The sequence below is a fragment of the Bubalus kerabau genome, chromosome 4 (genome assembly GCF_029407905.1).
Source record: "Bubalus kerabau isolate K-KA32 ecotype Philippines breed swamp buffalo chromosome 4, PCC_UOA_SB_1v2, whole genome shotgun sequence".
NCBI lineage: Eukaryota > Metazoa > Chordata > Mammalia > Artiodactyla > Bovidae > Bubalus > Bubalus kerabau.
Window position 1 is genome coordinate 176,099,758 of NC_073627.1, and position 16,993 is coordinate 176,116,750.

At 46.0% G+C, this 16,993-nt stretch overlaps 1 protein-coding gene and 1 long non-coding RNA gene across 2 annotated transcripts in view; both read right to left on the minus strand.

The window, feature by feature from the left end:
* The window catches only part of ASTN2 (astrotactin 2), a 1,029,079-nt gene that overhangs the window by 662,544 nt on the left and 349,542 nt on the right, over nt 1-16,993 (minus strand). The window contains exon 5 of the mRNA XM_055579471.1: nt 16,430-16,537. Coding sequence (XP_055435446.1) covers nt 16,430-16,537 — 108 coding nt within the window. The remainder of the gene's footprint in view (nt 1-16,429; nt 16,538-16,993) is intronic.
* Nucleotides 4,859-8,696, minus strand: LOC129650711 (uncharacterized). The gene is made up of 2 exons (XR_008713959.1): nt 8,619-8,696; nt 4,859-5,323 (listed from the first exon to the last, which is right to left on the minus strand). It is a non-coding gene; the product is annotated as an uncharacterized LOC129650711 (long non-coding RNA).

Sequence of the window (16,993 nt, forward strand, 5' to 3'; positions counted from 1 at the left end):
ATGAAACTAAGAAGACGTATCCTTCCTTCCCTTCTTCCTTGTTTTCAACAGAAATTATTTTGAGGTCTTACAGATGCCAGGCATTTCGCTTGACCCCACTCTATTCATCGTCCCTTCTGTATGAAATCTTCTCCCACCTTTTTCCCTTCAACAATTCCATCCTGTTTTTCAGAACTCAGCCTAAATGTTTCCCACGCCAGCATTTCTGCTCTGTTTCCACCAAGCTGGTCCGGTGCTCTGTCTCCATGCCATCATGGAATTCATCACCAGCCTTTATCACAGCCTTTTCATTCTACTGTAACTGCCCATCTGATCCTTTCCCCCACTGGACTGTGTGATGCACAGGGCAAAGACCAGGCCTCACTTGTCAACATCTAACTCTAAACCTCCTCAGCCATCAGCATACAACTCATAGTATGTTACCTTACCTTTGCTAAAAACAAAACAGAAAGTGCTCTCAATTAGAATCACAGAATTGTACAGCCCAGAGGACATCATAAAATTATAATCTATTTGACTGGGGCTTCCTTAGTGGTCCAGTGGTTAAGAATCTGCCTGCCAATACAGGGGACATGGGTTCGATCCCTGGTCCAAGAATATCCTATATGCCACAGGTCAGCCAAGCCCATGCACCACAGGTACTGAGCCCATGCTCAAGAGCCCGCTGCAACTCCTGAGCCACATGCCCAACTCCTGAAGCCTTCACACTCTAGAGACTGTGCTCCAGAACAAGAAGAACCACCGTGGTGGGAAGCCCTTGCATCACAACTAGAGGCAGCCCACAGGCAGCAACAAAGACCAAGCACAGCCAAAAATAAGCAAGCAAATAAATCTATGTGATTACTGAAAGATTATAGGCAGAAACGGAGGCCACTGAATTTGGCGTGGATCTGGTATTCTCCATTATATCTTGGTCACTGCCAGACTGAACATGTCTTGAGTGTATGGATCATCAGTCTCACCAACGGAAGAGCTTTGATAAAAACTCAGAGATGCCCAGGCTCCACCTCAAACCTACTAAATAAAACTCTAGGTTGAAACCCAAAGGTAGGTCTCTGTTTTAAAAGCGCAAACATGTTACCCATGTACATAGGGTTGGGAACCATGCTAAAAAAGGAAAGTAATTTTACTCGAAACACCATCCAAGGACAGAGTACAAAGAGATCACTCTCATGATCCAGGATCTGTTCCACCTGGATATTTAATTTTGATTCTTTTTTACCCTCTTTATTCTTCTCCATTATATAAAGATGAATTGCATTCATGCCTCCAGTGTTCCCAAGACCAGACACACAGTGGTTTGAATGAACACGGGAAGAGGCATAGACAACATTTTCCAAGATTCCAAATGATCCTTGGAGATGGTCTGACCTAGGTACTTTATACTAGTGTATAGAGAAGTGGGCAAGTTTATCCATCACCTAGCATTTTCCAGGAACTGTGCTGAGTGTTTTACTTGCATTGTTCCATTTCAACCTCAAAACCACTCTTGGAAGAAACTACAATTATGACTTTACAAAGCTGAAAAAAACAGGAGCCAGTGGGTTAAACTGATCTTCCCAAGATCGCTCTGCAAAGATTCACAACCACCTGTTTATTTCTAAAGAACATGAGCTAACCATTGCACACTGGTACAATTACCTCTAGCAAAACCACTCAATTCAAATTCCTTTAGAGAACAGGCAGAGTATTCATGATAAACATGATTCACCCACATATATTTTTTAAATGAACTGTTATGTTTGTCCTCTAAGTAATCACTGTGGTTTATGAATTCTGCCCTTCTTAAAAAATCATTCTCAATTATTTGGCTGCATAATATTCCATCAAGTTGATGCACTGTAATTTGCTTAGCCATTTTTCTATTGTTGGACATTCAAGCTCATTCTAATTTTTCAATATTTCAGATTATGCTACAATGAGTATCTTCAGGTTTAGAGCGTCATGAAAAATGAGTAGTGTTATGGAAAAAATATGGTCATGATATAATGTTGAGTAAAAAGAACACCAATGCAAATGGGTATGTCTGTTACAGTAACAATGATGAGAAAAGATATATGCAAATGGGGATGAGAAAAAATGAAATAAGCTCTTTTAAGGTTCTTATTTGTTTTTGTTTTCTTCTACTAGTATTATTACATGATTCTACATTGGTGAAAAATGATTAAAAAAAACAAAACAATAAGCATACCATTCCCAATGTTGTTGAAGCACCTCAGTTCCTTGAGCATTTTCACAGTGGAGAGATGAGCTTAGGAGTCAGTGGTATTGACTCTTTCCATGGACAACAGCCAGAGGAGGAGCGTCTCAAAGGCTGGAACCATGTCCTTTTTCATTGGCCGAGCCATAAGCAACGCAGTATCTTAGTTCCCTGACCAGGGATTGAACCCACACCCTCTGCAGTCAATGCATAGAATCGTAACCACTGGACCACCAGGGAATTCTCTGAAGCCACGTTTTATTAACATGTCTTATTTCTTATTAACCCTTGATTTCCAAGAAAGCCATGCTGTTCCTGAAATCTATAATGTGTGTTCAATGAATAAGAGCATAGAGTTTCAGAGCTTGAGGAGGCCTCAGATATAATTTACTCAAACACTACACCCTAGCTGAATGGATTGAAAGCCAAAGAGACTTGCCCAAGGTTCTCCAGCATCTGAGGGCAAGAACAAGTCTTGACCACGCTTTTCCCCAAATCTACTCTAATTAGAAGAGACAAATGGTTAGCAAATTTGCTCAACAGGAGCCACAAAGGAAGAGTCCTTTTCCAGTCCAACACAGAATGGGTTTGACTCTGTGAACCTGAGTTAGTTTCAGATCTCCCCTGAATCCCTATGTTCCCTAGCCTCTAAGCTGTTCTCATGACAAATGCCTCAGAGCTGGGACATCTGTTTCCTCCCCATAGAGTGCCAGGTGGTTTGATTGTACCTGAGATACTGAGAGAAGGACATTTCCAGCCTAGAATCCATGACTGAGCAGAACACCCTGGAACTCTTCTGTTGCCAGTCTACATCGCCCCCTAGCACAGCCAATTCCTCTTGCATCTTCATTTACCATCTAGTAGAGCTCTGAATTCTTCAATGACCTGCAAGACTCTCCCATGCCCTATACACCTTCTGTACATCCCCTCTTCTTAAACGCAGCTGGATCTATAAATATGACGGGATATCACTCCATGATTAAACGATGTTATCTGAGAAAACTGAAAGGATTCTTTTCAGATATAATTAAAGTCCAGAAGCAGCTGACTGAGTTAATCATATAGGAGTTTACCCTGGGTGGGTCTGGCCAAATCAAATGAGTCTAAAGAGATGCTCTTCAACAGCCCTTAAGGAAGCCATGCTGTGAACTGCCATGGGGGTGACCTGTAAGAACTGGGAATGGTCCTGCCCACAGCAGCTACAGAGCAGGCATGTCAGTCATGCGGGAAACAAATCCCCCCAACGACTACACCAGCTTGGAAGAAGGCCGTGAGCCTCAGCTGAGATCAAAGCCCTAAGCCGATGCCTCGATTTGAGACTCTGAGTAAAGAGCCTGAAAGTAATGTAACTGGAGTGTTGAGCAGCAGAACTACTGTGGGATAATAAATGTATGTTGTTTGGAGCTGCTAAGTTTGTTCGCTAAGCAGAAACAGACAGTGATGCATAGCCACAGAGTGCTGACTCCTACTCCTTTTCCCCCATCAGACCTCTCCTGGGTGCAGAGCTGGCTGGCAGTGTCTGCATCTGGATGTCCTGCAGGCACCCCAAGGCAGCGGCTCTACAAACTCATCCATTCCCCCCCTCCTCGCCCCTTAAGCCTGCCTCTCCCAGCTTCCTTGGCTCTGTGATGCTCTCCACCCCCCACACCAGAATCCAACCCGTGTCTTCAGCAGTCCTCACAGGCTCACCTTACAGCCAATCGGTCACCAACTCTAACTGTATTTTAACACGTCCCCAGAAGCTACTCCCCCCATGCTCCCCCAGAGGGCCCCCGCCACTACCACAACATTCTCCTTTATAACTGGTCTGCCCCGCCTCCAGTTCTTCCTCCACTGCTGAGAGAGTGATCTTTTTTAAAACAGGCACAGGAGGATGCAACTCTCTTCCAAAACCTTCCGGCACTCCCCACTTCACATAGGTTCAAGTTCAGGCTCTCTCCTGCTCACTTGGACAGGTGTTTTCTGAAGCACACGGCCACCTGCCAGCTATCGTTAGGTTCCAGCATTACTATGGGCTCCTCAAAGATGCCTTTTGTGACTTTCCCCACGAAAGGATGTCCCCCCTATATTTTCTTCGGTGGCACGTCTCACAGTGTGACGTGATATATACCTTTACGTGTTTATTCGTGAGGCCCTCCTTCTCTCCCCATTTCTCTCTAGCGAGATTCACGAGGGCAGTCCCCTGATTGGTCTGTTTGCTACTCTATACCCTATCCTTAGCGTACAGCCTCAACACCATTAGACACTTAGTAAACATTAGTTGATTCAATGAACGGGGAGAGGAATGAACTTGACAATCAAAGTCTCTCTTGATCTGAGTCAACTCACCCTTCCCAGCCTTGTTCAAATTATCTTCATTCATATACCTTGTACTCTAGTGACATAGGGCTTCCCTGGTGGCTCAGATGGTAAAGAATCTGCCTTCAATGCAAGAGAAATGGATTCAATCCCTGGGTCAGAAAGATCCCCTGGAGAAGGGAATGGCAACCTACTCCAGTATTCTTGCCTAGAGAATCTCATGGACAGAGGAGCCTGGTGGACTACGGTTCATGGGGTCACAAAGAGTTGGATACAGCTGAGCAACTAGCACTTTCACTAGTGACATATGACTCTGTCGGATTATCATGCAAATCCTGTAAAGTGGGATTCTTACCTCCATTTTATTTATTTATTTTAATTAAAAAAAGTTTTTTGGCCTCACCATGTGGCATGTGGAGTCTTAGTCCCCTGACCTGGGATTGAACCCATGTCCCTTTCAGTGGAAGTTCAGAGTCTTAATCCCTGAACTGTGAGGGAAGTCCCCTCACCTTCATTGTTTAGAAAAAGAAATTGAAACCTGGAAAGTCAACTAACTTGTCCAAGGTCACCTAAACTAACGGTCAGGGCTGCATAAGGTTGGGCATACACGCATCTCATAGTGCGCTGGGCACACAGTCAGCAGTCACAGCCAGTGGTTTCAGTTCTGTATCCAGGAAAGGGTTTGCAGGGGAGGAGAACCCTTGCCGGCTGCAGGACTGCAAGGGAAGTGAAAGACAGAGTGCTCACGCCCGGATGGGAAGCAGGGAGTCCCAATCCCTCAGCGGAAGGAAAGGGGGCCGGAGGAGGGGATCCTGCTGAGTCCAGCTGAAAAACAAGAAAGCGAGGGAGACTGATTATTCCTTCTTGCCAGTGTAAGCAACTAAAACGACATGTTTGCTTTATCGCCTTTGGTCTCCCATTTGATTCCTGACAGCTGCCTCCCTCCCTTGGACGCCAGGCGGTCAGGTGCTGAGCTGGCTGGCATCGCTAAGGAGGAGGAGAAAGAAGCACAATTTGAACAGTATTTCATGGACCGTCACGAGCACGGGGAGGGAGTTTTTGAAGCTGTCTGGCTCCCTCCACACATTCAAGGAATCCTTGTTTGCCAAGCCGCTTGATGTCTGCAGGTTGAAGACAGGTAGTCTGGGAGGGACCTTTAAGAGTGAAAACAATGGCAACAAAAAACCAACGTCTGTTTTCTCTGAGGTTTGAGGGAAGGGAGAGAAGAGAGACATTAGACGGGGGTTTATGAGCCTATAACAATTTCTGAATGCATACTTTTCTCTCACATCTTGTCAAACAGGGCCAAATGCAGGCATAGATCAAAGCTGTGTTTCTGCATTTTACTGTTCTTTCAGTAAGAAAAATCCAAGCTCCCGATCTCATTTCTTCATGAGAGAAACCAGAATATCTCTAGAAAGCCTGCAGAGCCTGGTGAAACCTTCTGGAGGAAGGTATCTATATATCACAGATCACAAACTGCTAACTACCCAGGCAAGAGCTGGGCTTCCCCAGTGGCTCAGAGGTAAAGAACCCGCCTGCCAATGCAGGAGCCACAGGAGATGCAGGTTCAGTCCCTGGGTTGGGAAGATGCCCTGGAGGATTCTTGCCTGGAGAATCCCATGGACAGAGGAGCCTGGCGGGCTACAGTCCATAGGGTCACAAAGAGTCAGACACGACTGAAGCGACTGAGAATGCACACACAGGGCAAGAGTTATGGCAAGAAGGAAAGGGTTTAAAAGTCTGTAAGATTCTCCTAGAGGCTAATACTACGGTATGGTGACACCAGATTTGGGGAGCACGTGGAATGAGGCTCAAGACTCCATCCCGTAACTTACTGACTTTTTGACCTTGGAGAAATTCCTCTGCCGGGTTTTACTGTCATTCTTCTGCATATAGAGACAAGGACAGTAAAAGATCACAGAGAATGATTGGTGAATATGCAACAGACCTGGCAAAAAAGCGACAATAAATGGTCCCTCTGAGTTGTCATTCCTCTTAGAACTGGGAGTCAAGTTCCTGGCATGGGAAAAGGGGCACACAATCAGTAGGAGGAGGTAATGCCAGAATAAGAACAGGCATGGAGTATTAGCTAATATGTCAGGGGAATTGTACAGCGTTTTTTTTTTTCAAACCTGGCCAAAAATTAGAATTGAAAGAGAATTTTATACCAGATCCCTTGGCCAGATATTCCCATATAATGTGTCTGAAATAACTAGTTTATTTAGAACTAGTTTCTTTTTTTTTTTTTTTTTTTTTTAGTTTTCCAAGTGATTCTGAGGTTTAATTAGATCAGAGAACTACCCTGCCTCTGACAGCCTTTCTGAACCACACAGCTGAGGACACCTGATCCACTGTTGGCTCTGACCTGACCCAGATCCTAGGACACAGCGGTCCTTCAAGCGGGTAACACCAGAGTCTCCATCCTCCTACGCAGGCCCTAAATATCCAGCCTCCCCAGCTGACCTTGTCTTCTGTTTCTGAAGAGAGATGCTCTGAGTCTGAATTTGCTTTGTCCCAGATCTAGTGCTCTGTCCTCTGGGAAAGATTCTGGATTGCTCAGACTATTTCTAGAAGAAAAATTCTTTGCCCTCTGGTTTGTATAATATTAATAGCTTATTTCTTACTTATTTAACAATGGGCTCTGAGGGGGAAAGGGAAGCCTGCATTGTACTGCTTGTCAATGCCCATGGTATAAATACTTCTTCCACAGCTGCTTATAAGCTACTGATGTGACATCACTCACAGCGGAGCTGGAAAGGATGAGCAATGCCGGCTCTCACAACTGCTATGGGTTGAAGCCAGTGCAGCACTGGAAGATCTCTTTGTCACATACTTTTTCCTCCCTGATCAAATAACAGGACCCCCAGCGGTGGCGGAGCCCTGGGAGCATTGGTCCTTACGGTGGCTGCCCCGCCCCGCCCCCCACGGGATACTGCAGTAACTTTTCAGTGTGCGAGCTACTTCTGACCAGCCCTGTTTTTGGTCCTAGTTCCTCCCGGGCTGATGCTCTCTGGAGGGTCACAGAGTTCACACCAGGATATTCTCAGGGGTCTGATCAGGCTTTCAGCACCAGCACAGACGTGGGAACCGACCCCCTCGGTACAGACCTGGCACAGGCACTGGGGGATGCGCCGCACATGCGCATCTGAACATACAATGATCTGAGCAGATTCTGAGGTCAAAGAACTTAACTCCAAATATCCGCTCCCCTTACCTGGTGGTAATCTCAAGTAAGTGACTTCTCTAAGTCCCAGTTTCCACAGCTGAAAAAACAGAGGTAAGAACAATCCCTTCCCAGGAATTGCCCTGGCGGTCCCATGGTTAGGACTCTGCACTTCCATTACAGGGGACATGGGTTTGATTCCTGGTTGGGGAACTGAGATCCCACCAGCAGTTTGGTATGACCAAAAAAAAAAGTCCCTTGGGACTTCCTTGGTGGTCCAGTAGTTAAGAACCCTTATCCCCTTGCAACACAGGGGATGTGGGTTCGGTCCCTGGTCGAGGAACTAAGATCCCACATACCCTAGAACAACTAAGCCCGTTCGCAGAATCCACTGAGCTCCAGTGCTCTAGAGTTCTTGCCCCACAACTAGAGAGCCTGCGTGCCACTATGGCAGGCCTCACCTGATGCAGCAAGGACCTGATGAAGCCAAATACACAGACACAAACCCTGCCTGTGATATTACTTGGAATTCTATAAGATGGTTCATACAAAGAGCACAGACACGCACAGAGAGCATTCAGTCAATCAAGCATGGCTTTGCTTTGCTTTTCCTCTTTCTCCCTTCTTGTGCCTATGTTTCCATCATGACTGGTATTACTGAGAACTCAGAGGGCATCAAGTTCTACCTCATTGATCGACAGATAGGAAATTGAGGTCCAGAGCCTTGCTCAGTCCTCAGAATCAGACAAGGGTGCACCCGGGGTCAGAGGCCAAGGTCTAAGCCCTCCAGTAGCTTCACTACATTCTCTTGTGTGGCTCCTCCTCCTCTGTTCCTGCCTCCCTCCTTTTCTCACAAGCTCACGGGCACTACCTCTCTCTGGCACTCCACCGGTCCTAACCTGCCCTGCTTTCCCTCTGCCCAGGTCTGCACTCTAGGATGACTGATAAACCCACCTGATAAACTCTGATGCTTTCCTCTCTGGGGCTGCCATCTAATCCTTTGTCTTAAGCTCCAGTCATTCTGTCCTTAGTAGGGATCCCTGTTGGTAGGGAGAGTAGGTCAGTTGGACAGAGGAGGTTGACAGAAATAAGGACCCTGGAGCCTTGCTTCTCTCTCCAAGGCACCCTGCTACACACCCGAGATCCCAGGACCATCTGTTCCACATCCCCTCCACAGCCTGGGTTTGTAGCACTCTTCCCAGGTTACTCTAGCTACAAAGGCTTACAGGATGATTAAACACCAATCGCTCTGACTTTAGTGTTTACACTTTTCTGAGCAGCAGGTCCTAAAGGTGCAACCTGCAGGCTGGAAGAGGACACCCTGCAGATGTCCCAGGGAAAGAGGCTGTCCTTAGCAAGGGACAAGGATAGAAAGAAAGAAAATCATGTCACAACATCCCAAGAGGCCAGGCCCACCAAGTCTACATTCTAACCTAAAATGTTCTTTTTCCCACCTAGAAGCAAGACCAACTTGAAGACCAACACATTGGAAAAAGGCCACAGAGCTGTGCCGAGCGCAAGCCAGTCATTTGCTGCGCTTAACTGGTTACCATTTAGTGAGCACGGACCGTGTGGTAGGTATGCTCTGCTAAGCATGTCCTTTGCATACTTTACTTCCTTTAAGCCCTGCAAAAAGCCTAAGGAAGAGTAGAAGGACTAATCCCAGACTTGTTTTCCTTTACCCAGGGGAAACTGAGGCCCAGAGAAGGAAAGTGACTCAGCCTAAGCCACACAGCTAGGGAATAGCAGAGCAAGGATCTGGACCCCTGAGTGTTGATTCTGAAACCCCATGATGTGGTGAGAAATGCTGGGTAAAGGATGGGATAGGTGTCCCAATGGTCAGGGCATGGCCCCTGCTTATTTCCCCAGCCCAGCTGCCATCATTCTCAAATCCACAGCCTTCTGGCATCTCTCTCATCCCCAGCCCCAGGGCACCATGCACCTCTGCTCTCATACTCAGCAGGTACCGTTCTGTTGATGTTCAGCTTCACTCTGCTCTGTTCCCATTTCCTGGAGTCTCTGCTCTATCGGGGCATTCTCAGATTATATTTCAGAACAGTCTCCTTCCCTCAATCCCCAAAGGCCTCCTTTTCTGTAGATGTGGCTTGAACTTTCCCTTACTTGTCCACTTACTCTAAAACACAATTCAACTGTGTGTGTGTGTGTGTGTGTGTGTGTGTGTGTGTGTGTGTGTTAGCAGGGGAAAATCAAAACGAAAAAAATTCACACATCAGACTTCCTTGGCTGTTCAGCGCTTAAGACTCTGGGCTTCCAGTGCAGGGGGTGCAGGTTCGATTCCCGGTCAGGGAACAAAGATCCCACAGGCCGCGCTATGCAGCCAAAAAAAAAAGGAAAAGTACCTCACACATCCATCCAAAGCTTTGCTTACAATTCAAGAGTTCTTATCACTACAGAAAAGCTCAGCTTAAGGATAATCAAATTAAACCAAGAAACTAAAACAAAAACCAAGCAAACCCAGGGAGCATTCACATCCTGTTCTCTTTGCTGGTGAACTAAGCACCGAAGCTTAGCGGGAAGTGCATGCAGTTGGGAACGAGATAACCTGGGTTTCTAGAACTGGCTGAGCACTGAAGAGAGAGAGAGAGACCTGCCCAAGGCCCCATGGCCACCTGCGCAGAACTGGGCTGGGAGGTTCTTGCCAGGCGCTTGTGCTGCTGGACTCAGTGGCAGCTTATGCTCTGTCTCCTGCTCAGCACTGTGCCTGGGGCTGGACGCACCATCTGCACCTCTCATCTGGACCTTCAGTTACACATGCGCTTACCCTCATCAGCGTCACTCCTCTGTGGGAGCTGCATCCCCCTCCCAAGGAGGTTACAACCACCTTGGGGCTGGGAGCCCAGGTCCTGCTGCCCAGAAACACGCTTAGTCAGGTTGTTCAGTCCCTAGACATAGGTTAGACTACAATGAGCTTCAGATTCGACGACAGGAGTTATAAATATCCTCGTTTTGCAAAACTTAGGAAAACTGAGGCCCAAAGAGGGCACTTGCTGGCCAAGGGGTCACTGAGTGAGTGAGTGGCAGGGCTACAGACTTCACTACCCATCTCCTGACAGTGAGTCTAGCGTCCTCTGCTAGGGCCATCTCTCCTTAATTAAGGTGAAATTCGGACAAGCAGGAAGCTACCATCTCCAATCACCTCATTAGTTAATGCTATCAAACACCTAAAAAAGTGGTGGACTGATTAGTTATTTACTTGACCCAACATAGAACTCAGCTTGACAAAGCCACTCCCTTAGGCAGCAGGACCATGAACGGCATGAGATCAGATTCCTTTCACAAAATGTTGTGGGATCGCACTCCTGCTTCCTGGACCAGTCCTATAGTTACCTGTATGATGGGGATGTTTAGGGTAGGGGGTCAGCAAACTGTAAGGTCACTGGTGAAATCTGGACCAGCATCAGTTTTTGGAAATAAAGTTTGATTAGGACACATGTTGGAGAAGGCAATGGCACCCCACTCCAGTACTCTTGCCTGGAAAATCCTATGGACAGAGGAGCCTGGTAGGCTGCAGTCCATGAGGTCGCTAAGAGTCGGACACGACTGAGCGACTTCATTTTCACTTTTCACTTTCATGCATTGGAGAAGGAAATGGCAACCCACTCCAGTGTTCTTGCCTGAAGAATCCCAGGGATGGGGGAGCCTGGTGGGCTGCCGTCTATGGGGTCGCACAGAGTCGGACACGACTGAAGCAACTTAGCAGCAGCAGGACACATGTAGGTTCATTCCTCTATGTATTGTCTGTGGCAGCTTTCAAGGTACAGCGGTAGCGTTAAGTAGTCCCAATGGTGACTGCACGTTCTGCAAAGCTGAAAATGTTCAGTGCTTCACCATTTACAGATAAAGGTTGCTGACTCTTGATTTAGGAAATCCCACCATCTAATATGTTTATGTTTTGATATAATACAAGCTCCGTGAGGGCAGGGCTTTTAAAAACTGTTTGGTTTCTGTTACCATGGCCTAGAACATGGTCAGACACATAGTTGGTGCTTGACAAATAGCTGAGATATTGTGGGAAGCGGGGAGGAAAGCAGGGAGAAAGGCTTCACTAGAAAATGTCGGAAAAAGCAAGGGAGAGGCTACAAGAGGCAGTAAGTAGAGAGAAGGAAAACAGTGGAGACACAGAAGAGAACAAAAAATGAGATGGACAATGTATGGGAAAACCCACTACAATACTGTAAAGTAATTAGCCTCCAATTAAAATAAATTAATTAAAAAAAAAAAGACGGAGGAATGAGAAGAATGCAGTGAAAGATGATGGAGGGAAGAAGAGAGGAAAGGGGAGAGGAAAAAAAAAAAGAGATGAAAACAAACAAGCAAACAGATCCAGAACCCAGACGAAGAGGAGGAGGAGGAGGAGGTGGTGGGAACCAGAGCAGGCGTGAGAGGCCTGGCCGTCAGCAACAGTAGGGAGGAGAGGGACGGAGCAGCGTCGGCACTGACTGGGCAGGAGGACCGGGAAGGAAGGTGTGTGTGTGTCTGGGGGGCGGTGGGCAATGCATCACAGCCCTGGCATTCTCACCATCCGGAAGACATAGCACAGTCTCTCGGAGGGTATGGAGCTCCTGGGCCATGTTCTTTATCTCAAGTCCTGTGGCTTGCTTTTGATTTTCTTTTTGAACTCCAATTTATGAGGGACACAGTCAATGAAGGATGTCTTCCCAATTAGCTGTAAATAGCCCAGTTCTTTGGAGAAGACTCATTGACTTCCCCAGCCCTAATTCTGGCTGTTATACTGGGGGAGGGAGAAGACAGGTCAAGAATCATCCATCACCAGCTTCTAAGTCTCCACTGCAGCAGATTCCAGAGGGCTGAGGCATGGAAAGAGTGAGAGCTAAGTGTATTCTAGTGTCTGCAGAGTCCAAGATACCTCTCCAGGTGCTGTGTCCAGGGAGACACTCCCCTTAGGGGGCCTTTTCAGTGAAAGGCACCAGGGATATGGAGATACAGAAAACAACAGTGAGAACTGTACGGACATTAATAAGGCCCACCTTTCATGGCTAAATACTCCACTGCATCTGTGTGTGTATATACATACATACACGACACATCTTTATCCACTCCTCTGCTGATGGATATTTACGTCGCTTCCATGTCATGGCTATCGTAAACAGTGCTGATATGAACACTGGGGTATACTTATCTTTTCAGATTACAGTTTTCTCCAGATATATACCCAGGAGGGGGATGGCTGGATCATAAATCGCCAGTCCCTCAGTCGTGTCTGACTCTTAGATTCTATGGATGCTAGCCTGCCGGACTCCTCTGCCCATGGGGTTCTCCAGGCTGGATTATATGGAAGTCCTATTTTTAGTAGGAGGGATAAATTCAGAGATTGGGGTTGACATATACACACTACTATCTGCAACAGAGACTAATAAGAACCTACTATAGAGCACAGAGAGTTCTACTTAATTCTCTGTAATGACTTACATGGGAGTAGCATCTGAAAAAAGAGTGGATACACGTATATATACAGAATTCATTTTGCTGAACACCTGAAACTAATACAATATTGTAAATCAACTATATGCCCGTAAGAATTAATTAAAACAAACAAACAAAAAATAATACCTAAGCAAAATGGCTGTCTGAGGAAGCCTTACAAATAGCTGTGAAAAGAAGAGAAGTGAGAAGCAAATGAGAAAAGGAAAGATATACCCATCTGAATGCAGAGTTCCAAAGAATAGCAAGGAGACATAAGAAAGCCTTCCTCAGTGACCAATACAAAGAAATAGAGGAAAACAATAGAATGGGAAAGACTAGAGATCTCTTCAAGAAAATGAGAGCTACCAAGGGAACATTTCATGCAAAGATGGGCTCAATAAAGGACAGAAATAGTATGGACCTAACAGAAGCAAGAGATATTAAGAAAAGGTGGCAAGAATACACAGAAGAACTATACAAAAAAGATCCTCATGACCCAGATAATCACAATGGTGTGATCACTCACCTAGAGCCAGACATCCTGGAATATGAAATCAAGTGGGCCTTAGGAAGCATCTCTACAAACAAAGCTAATGGAGGTGATGGAATTCCAGTTGAGCTATTTTAAATCCTAAAAGATGATGCTGTGAAAGTGCTGCACTCAATATGCCAGCAAATTTGGAAAGCTCAGCAGTGGCCACAGGACTGGAAAAAGTCAGTTTTCATTCCAATCCCAAAGAAAGGCAATGCCAAAGAATGCTTAAACTACTGCACAATTGCACACATCTTACATGCCAGTAAAGTAATGCTCAAAATTCTCCAAGCCAGGCTTCAGCAATAGGTGAACTGTGAACTTCCAGATGTTCAAGCTGGTTTTAGAAAAGGTGGAGGAACCAGAGATCAAATTGCTAACATCCGCTGTATCACTGAAAAAGCAAGAGACTTCTAGAAAAACATCTATTTCTGCTTTATTGACTATGTCAAAGCCTTTGACTGTGGGATCACAATAAACTGCAGAAAATTCTGAAAGAGATGGGAATACCAGACCACCTGACCTCCCTCTTGAGAAACCTGTATGCAGGTCAGGAAGCAACAGTTAGAACTGGACATGGAACAACAGACTGATTCCAAATAGGAAAAGGAGTATGTCAAGGCTGTATATTGTCACCCTGCTTATTTAACTTCTATGCAGAGTACATCATAAGAAATGCTGGACTGGAAGAAGCACAAGCTGGAATCAAGATTGCTGGGAGAAATATCAGTAACCTCAGATATGCAGATGATACCACCCTTATGGCAGAAAGTGAAGAAGAACTAAAGAGCCTCTTGATGAAAGTGAAAGAGTAGAGTGAAAAAGTTGGCTTAACGCTCAACATTCAGAAAACTAACATCATGGCATCCAGTCCCATCACTTCATGGCAAATAGATGGAGAAAGAGTGGAAACATTGGTTGACTTTATTTTTCTGGGCTCCAAAATCACAGAAGATGGTGATTGCAGCCATGAAATTAAAAGACGCTTACTCCTTGAAAGGAAAGTTATGACAAACCTGGACAGCATATTAAAAAGCAGAGACGTTACTTTGTCAATAAAGGTCCATCTAGTCAAGGCTATGGTTTTTCCAGTGATCATGTATGGATGTGAGAGTTGAACTATAAAGAAAGCTAAGTGCAGAAGAATTAATGCTTTTCAACTGTGGTGTTGGAGAAAACTCTTGAGAGTCCCTTGGACTGCAAGGAGATCCAACCAGTCCATCCTAAAGGAGATCAGTCCTGTGTGATCATTGTAAGGACTGATGTTGAAGCTGAAACTCCAATACTTTGGCCACCTGATGTGAAAAGCTGACTCATTTGAAAAGACCCTGATGCTGGGGAAGATTGAGGGCAGGGGGAGAAGGGGATGACAGAGGATGAGATGGTTGGATGGCATCACGGACTCAATGGATGTTGAGTTTGGGTAAACTCTGGGAGTTGGTGATGGACAGGGAGGCCTGCTGTGCTGCGGTTCATGGGATTGCAAAGAGTCAGACATGACTGAGCAACTGAAATGAACTGAACTATTTGCCCTTAGCATCTACCAGGCACCATGATACTTTTTAATGCAACAGAAGAAAATTCATCTCCAAATCTATGAGGCAGGTCCAATGCCCATTACACAGAAGAGAAAACTGAGGGATACGACAGGTAGATAACTTGCCCAAGGCTCAAGGCACCCAGAGAAGCAACATGATCTGTGCCCTTTGACTGTCCATCATGCATGGGTGGAATCCTTTTATGCAATTTGGGGGACTAGGGAGCACAGATGGCCACATACCTAGATTAGTTGCCGTCATGTTCACGAGGGAACCTCCATCCTCTCCAGGGCGTGCTCCAAGCTCATGGATATGCCCTTAATCACTTGCTGGGAATACATGCTTGCACCCTAAATTCCCTCCAAGGTTGCAATCTTGAACTTGCTACTTTGTTGTCCTTAAAAAGCACTCATGGTTGAGGAATTATATTCCCAGGTGATGGCCTGAAATGTGCTCTATTTCAGAGCATATTTTACCACAGTGAGCCGTGGACCTCAGAGCACATTTTACCACAGCGAAATTTGCACATTTTACACACAGTGAAAGCAGATTTTACCACAGTGAACCTTGGACCTCAGCCACAAGGTCTAAGCCCTGTAACGGGGTCCTGCCTCAGCATTTTCATGTCTTCTTACATTGAGTGTCATCATGAGAAAAAAATTATGCACTCAAGCATCAATACCGATTCTCTCTGTAGAAAACACAAAACATTGTCTAGAGAGTCGCAGGGAGTCCTGTTTACAGGAACCAACAGGACAACTCCGTCTGGTCTCTATATCAGGTAAATAGGATCTCCGGGGCCAGTGCCGGTTTTACCCGCTCAGACTCTGTGCATCTTACTGCTGAGCATGTTCCATTTTGCACTTTGGTTGCTAAGAATCTCTGAGTTAAGCTATCAGCCCCTTAGAATACGCAACACAGCATGGTGCAGATTACCGTGCACACATCTGAGCGGAGTTGGAATCATTTTCCTTACTCTGATTTTCCTTTCGATTTGATTTTTTATTGTGATGGATTAAAAAAAGAAACGCATAAACTTACAAAACCATCTCCAAATCCTCTGAGGACTAGGGCAAGACAGAGAGAAATAGAGAATGGGTAGACAGGGTATCGGATGCCAGGTTCAGGATTAACTGGACTGGGACCAGGTTGAAGAAGAAGATTTAGAGTCTGTCATGAAGCACAAAGCTGCTTCCCAGATTTCCCCCCTACAAACCCTGGTTCGGGAACCTTCTCCTGGATTCCGTTACCTTTGCTGCGGCGACGGCTGCGGTACTGCTCCGTGTAGAATGTCAGCTGCGTTTCATCGTCTGCCTCTGACCCGGACGTCCCCTTGGTTCTCCCAAAGCTGATGCCCCCTGTGCAAGAAGCACAATCCATCAGTCACTGCAGGCCTCCAGAAGTGAAATCCCACATCCATCCTGAAGACCAGCAGCCCCACCCCCAAGTGACCCAAGTCTCTGTAAATCCCAAGTGATCCAGGAGTTGGCATGATTTATGGAAGGAGTTCAGGCTCTGCAGTGATGTGGGCCTGGGTTCTCACCACAGCTTGGCAGCCTCAGGGCTGTGTGACCTTGAGGAGATGCCTCCCTTTTCTGAGTCCTGGGTCCTTTCTTTCTAAAGTAGGGGGAAAGCTATTAATCTTATGGGGTTGCTCTGAAGATTAAAGGAGGTACGACGTGTAAACTCCCTGGTCCTGGGTGGGTACCAGGTAATTGATAGGCGCACTGTTGCTTTGTATGATAGATCTGCCTCTAAAAAAGCATTCCAGGTGAGTTAATTTCACACACACATTTCAGTCCAGTGCTTACTCT